This window comes from Arachis ipaensis, chromosome B05 (assembly GCF_000816755.2).
Source record: "Arachis ipaensis cultivar K30076 chromosome B05, Araip1.1, whole genome shotgun sequence".
NCBI classification, from domain to species: domain Eukaryota; kingdom Viridiplantae; phylum Streptophyta; class Magnoliopsida; order Fabales; family Fabaceae; genus Arachis; species Arachis ipaensis.
Window position 1 is genome coordinate 42,259,282 of NC_029789.2, and position 5,570 is coordinate 42,264,851.

A 5,570-nucleotide genomic window follows, 5' to 3' on the forward strand; every position below is an offset into this window, starting at 1 on the left:
CACTTTTTGCAACTTTCTCGTGGACCTTGGCTTGGAAGCAAAGACCTTTGGCCAACCCAAAGGCTAGCGTTCAAAGAAGTGAACGCTACATTCACTATCCTTCCCTTTTTTATGCCTCTCAATCAAGGGAAGCAAGGCACAACATCAAAGCAACAAGGAGCACTCAAGAATTGCAACGTAGCGCTCGAAGAGGAAGCCAAGGAAAGCAAGCAATCAAGTGTAGCGTTCACAATTTGAACGTAGCGTTCAAAAAGTGAACGCTAGGCAAGGAGGATTGGCACAAAGGCTCACCAACAAAAAGTGAACGCAACGTTCACTACTCAAAACGGAGCACTCCACTAGAGCATGCCTCCAACCCATTTTCAATGAAATGCCACCCGGATCCACCTTTCTTCAAATTCAAAAATCAAAAGGCCCACTCCAAGCTTTGAAGACCAAAATAGAAAGTGTATATATAAGAGTTAATTTGATTTGTAAAGGACCTTTAGCTCATTTTAGTTTTCTCACTTTTAATTTTCATTTGTTTTGAATTTGGGAATTGGGATTGGATCTGATTTGCTTTCTGTTTTCATTTTCTTTCTTCTGCAACTCTACTTTTTGTTTTTGGGTTTTTGAATTGAGATTGAAGAGTTCCATTGATTCCTGATCTGATAATCATCTTTGCTTTTCTTTCATAAAGTTTTAGGAATTGGAGAATTGGATCTAAGCTTCTTTTGCTGTTTTCATTTTCATCTCTTCTGCAATTTCTTTTCTGCTTGGTCAAGGGAGTAAATGAGATCTAGATCTGATTTCTGATCTCATTGCTCTTCTTCGATCTTCAAGTTCTCTTTTAGAATTTCATAATTGAGCTAAGTTTTCTTGTTGTTTATTTCTTCAAGCAATTTTACATTTCTGTTTGGCTGCTGAGCTGAATCTCTTCATCTCAGAGCTCTCTGATTCACTTTAGCTTGCATTTTCTTGTTCAATTCTGAATCCCAGTACCCAAATCCCTTTTACTCTTCAAGCAATTTACATTTCTCAGCAATTTAGATTCAGCAATTTACATTTCTTGCACTTTAAGTTTCTACAATTTACTTTTCTTGCAATTAAAGTTTCAGCTCTTTTACTTTCTTGGTCTTTAAGTTTCTGTAATTTACTTCTTCAGCACTTTTAGATTCAGTCAATTTACCTTCTACACCTTTTATTTTCTTGTAATTTAGCTTCTGTTAATCAAAATCACTCAAATCATCAAATATTCACTTAACTAAATTCATCACCTAACTAAAATTGCTCAATCCATCAATCTCTGTGGGATCGACCTCACTCTTGTGAGTTATTACTACTTGATGCGACCCGATACACTTGCCGGTAAGCTTTGTGTAGAATCGTTTTTCCCTCATTAGGTGTCTCCCACCTAGCACTTTTGTTTAACATCCTTAAGTTGGACAGTCATGAGCTCAAATCTCTTTGCTTTCGGGTGCGTCCTCAAGGAGGAACACCTTAACCTCTTTGTTGCTTTTCATCTTTTCTCCATGGTATAGCTTTAGACGATGACCATTGACTTTGAAGATGTTGGGGCTTTAAGGATGTCTTAGGTGGTAGACTCCATATGGTTCCGCTTTCTCCACTCTATAAGGGCTTTCCCACCTTGATCTTAGCTTTCCGGGCATCAATCTTAACCTAGAGTTATAGAGGAGAACTAGTTCTCTGGCTTTAAACTCTCTTCTTCTTATGTTTCGATCATGCACCACTTTCATCTTCTCCTTGTAAAGCCTTGAATTCTCATAGGCTTCCAAACGGAAGTTCTCAAGCTCCACCAATTGTAGCTTTCTTTTAACACCCACCCCAAATCCGGTGTTTAACTCTTTTACGGCCCAATATGCTTTATGCTCTATCTCCACCGGTAGATGGCAAGCCTTCCTATAAACCAACCGGAATGGGCTCATGCCAATCGGCATCTTGTATGCCGTTCGGTAGGCCCAAAGCGCATCATTGAGTTTAGTACTCCAATCCTTTCTATGGGGCTTCACAACCCTTTCCAATACTCGCTTGATTTCCCGATTGGAGACTTCAGCTTGGCCGTTTGTTTGTGGGTGTTATGCCGTGGCTACTTTATGGATGATGCCATACTTCTTCATTAACCCTGCCATTCTTTTGTTACAAAAGTGCGAGCCTTGATCACTCACGATTGCTTGTGGTGATCCAAAGCGGCAAATAATGTTATTCCGAATAAAAGAAAGCACTATATTAGCTTCATCGGTTCTAGTGGGGATTTCCTCCACCCACTTGGAAACATAATCAACAACAAGTAGGATATACATGAACCCGTTAGAATTTGGAAAAGGCCCCATAAAGTCAATACCCCAAACATAAAAAATTTCGCAAAACAACATTGTTTGTTGGGGCATTTCATTCTTCTTAGAGATATTTCCAAACCTAAGGCATGGTGAACAAGAGCTACAAAAGTGGGATGCATCTTTGAAAAGTGTAGGCCACCAAAAGCCACAATCCAAAACCTTCTGAGCCGTCCTTTGAGGACCAAAATGACCACCGCTTTCGGAAGAGTGGCAAGCCTCCAAGATAGCTTGATGCTCAGATTGTGGTATACACCTTCGAATTACTTGATCTACACCACATCTCCATAAGTATGGGTCATCCCATACATAATATTTGGATTCACTTTTAAGCTTATCCTTTTAATGTTGAGAAAAATCGGGAGGAAAGGTACGAGCAACCAAGTAATTGGCAATAGGTGCATACCAAGGGATAACTTCGGAGATTGCTAGCAAGCCCTCAAGAGGGAAGATATCATTAATAGGAGTGGAATCGCCCTTTGTGTGCTCAAGGCGACTTAGGTGGTCTGCCGCTAAGTTTTGTAAACCACTCCTATCTTTGATTTCAAGGTCAAATTCTTGCAATAGCAACACTCATCGTATCAACCTGTTTGGATTCCTTTTTGGCCAACAAATATTTCAATGCCGCATGATCCGAGTATACCACCACCTTAGAGCCAAGTAGATAAGCCCGGAATTTATCCAAGGCAAAGACAATAGCTAACAATTCCTTCTCGGTAGTGGTATAATTGGATTGCGCTCCATCTAAAGTTTTTGAGGCATAGGCAATGATATAAGGAATCTTACCCTCGCGCTGACCTAGCGCCACTCCCACCGCATAGTTTGAGGCGTCACACATGATTTCGAAAGGTCTAGTCCAATCCGGTCCTCGCACTATGGGAGCTTGGGTCAAAGCAATTTTGAGCTTGTCAAAGGCCTCCATGCACGCTTCACACAAATCAAATTCCGCATCCTTTTGCAACAATCGTGAGAGAGGTAACGCCACCTTACTAAAGTCCTTAATGAATCGCCGGTAAAAACCTGCATGTCCAAGAAACGCACGGACTTCCCTCACAGAAGAGGGGTAAGACATACTAGAAATGACATTGATCTTTGCCGGATCCACAGAGATCCCATCGTTAGAGATAATGTGCCCTAAAATAATACCTTGTCTAACCATAAAATGGCATTTCTCAAAATTTAACACAAGGTTTGATTTAGTACACCTCTCTAATACTTTTGCAAGATTGTCTAGGCAAAAATCAAAGGAGTCCCCATACACAGAAAAATCGTCCATGAACGCCTCCATGCATTGCTCCAAAAGATCCGCAAATATACTCATCATACACCTTTGGAACGTTGCCGGTGCGTTGCACAAGCCAAATGGCATTCTCTTATACGCATACGTTCCGAAAGGGCATGTAAAGGTGGTTTTTTCTTGGTCATTTGGAGCAATGTGGATTTGAAAATATCCGGAATATCCATCTAAGAAGCAATAATGAGATTTACCACATAGGCGATCAAGCATATGATCGATGAAGGGCAATGGAAAGTGATCCTTCCTAGTGGCCAAGTTGAAGCGCCGATAGTCAATACATACCCTCCATGAGATTTGGACTCTTCTGGCTATAAGCTCCCCTTGTTCATTCTTGATTGTAGTGACCCCCGATTTCTTTGGAACCACTTGGACGGGGCTCACCCACTCACTATCCGAAATCAGATAGATGATGTCCGCCTCTAATAACCGGGTGACCTCCTTCTTCACAACCTCTAGTATGGTAGGATTGAGACGCCTTTGAGGTTGTCTAACCGGTTTGGCTCCTTCTTCTAAGAAAATTAGGTGTTCGCATGCTTAGGGGCTAATGCCAACCAAATCCGCCAAGCTCCACTCTATAGCCTTCTTGTTCCTCCTCAAGACATTAAGCAACTTCTCTTCTTGGTGGGAGGTGAGCTCCCTTGCAATTATTACCAGGAACTTTTGGTTCTCCTCAAGAAAGGCATATCTTAGGTGGGTTGGGAGGGGCTTCAAATCCGCATTTTGTTCATGACTTGGCACTTTGTCTTCCGGTATTATTGGAGGTGATAGGACCTCTTCTTCACACACATGGGAATTCCCCACACTTGGGTCTTGAATCATACTCTTTCCATCACAATCATCTTTTTGAACTTGGGCCATAATATTATCAATCAAATCACACCGGAATATAGAGTGATCCTCCGGTGGGTGTCTCATGGCTTCATCAAGATTAAAGCTAACTTCTCTTCCATCAATCTCGAATGAGTAAGTACCCGAAAACGCATCTAATTTGAACCGGGAGGTCTTCAAAAATGGCTTCCCAAGCAAAATAGATGAAGTCCTTCCGGAATCACTACGGGGCATCTTAAGGATATGAAAATCAATTGGGAAGACTAACCCTTTTATTCTTACTAGCACATCCTCCACTATACCAACTACAGAGATTATACTTTTGTCTGCTAAAACAACCTGGGTGGCCGACCGTTTCAACGGTGGAAGCTTTAAGAACTCATAGATGGACAAGGGCATAATGCTCACGCAAGCGCTAAGATCGCACATACAATCAACAAATTCTACCCCATCTATGGTGCAAGTTACTAGGTGGTGCACGAAATTGTGATCTCAGGCAACGGCGCCAAAAACTCTGTACGCACGTCTTAACAAATCGTTTTTCATTCACAACTTCGATACAACTAACCAGCAAGTGCATTGGGTCGTTCAAGTAATAAAACCTTACGTGAGTAAGGGTCGATCCCACGGAGATTGTTGGTATGAAGCAAGCTATGGTCATCTTGTAAATCTCAGTCAGGCGGATAATAATTGATTATGGAGTTTTCGAAAATACTAATAAATAGAAAATAAAGATAGAAATACTTATGTATATCATTGGTGAGAATTTCAGATAAAGGTATTGAGATGCTTTCGTCCCTCTAAACTTCTGCTTTCCTGCTGTCTTCATCCAATCAGTCCTACTCCTCTCTATGGCTGGATTTATGTAAGGACATCACCATTGTCAATGGCTACTTTTCATCCTCTCTGGAAAATGGGCATATGCGCTGTCACTGCATGGCTAATCATCTGGAGGCATCACCGTGGTCAATGGCTGCATCCTATCCTCTTGTGAAAATGGTCCAAATGCTCTGTCACAGCACGGCTAATCATCTGAGGTTCTCGATCATACTGGAATACTGGAATCCCTCCTTTTGCGTCTGTCACTACGCCCAACACTCGCGAGTTTGAAG

At 41.6% G+C, this 5,570-nt stretch overlaps 1 protein-coding gene across 1 annotated transcript; it reads right to left on the reverse strand.

The window, feature by feature from the left end:
- LOC107640556 lies at positions 1,560-1,937 on the reverse strand. Its single transcript, XM_016344068.1, has one exon. It carries the CDS (start codon positions 1,935-1,937, stop codon positions 1,560-1,562), a length of 378 nt encoding a protein of 125 aa, XP_016199554.1.

Bases quoted from the DNA above. Each gene is read 5' to 3' on its own strand.
- LOC107640556 (XM_016344068.1), bottom strand. From the start codon at position 1,937: ATGCCGATTGGCATGAGCCCATTCCGGTTGGTTTATAGGAAGGCTTGC.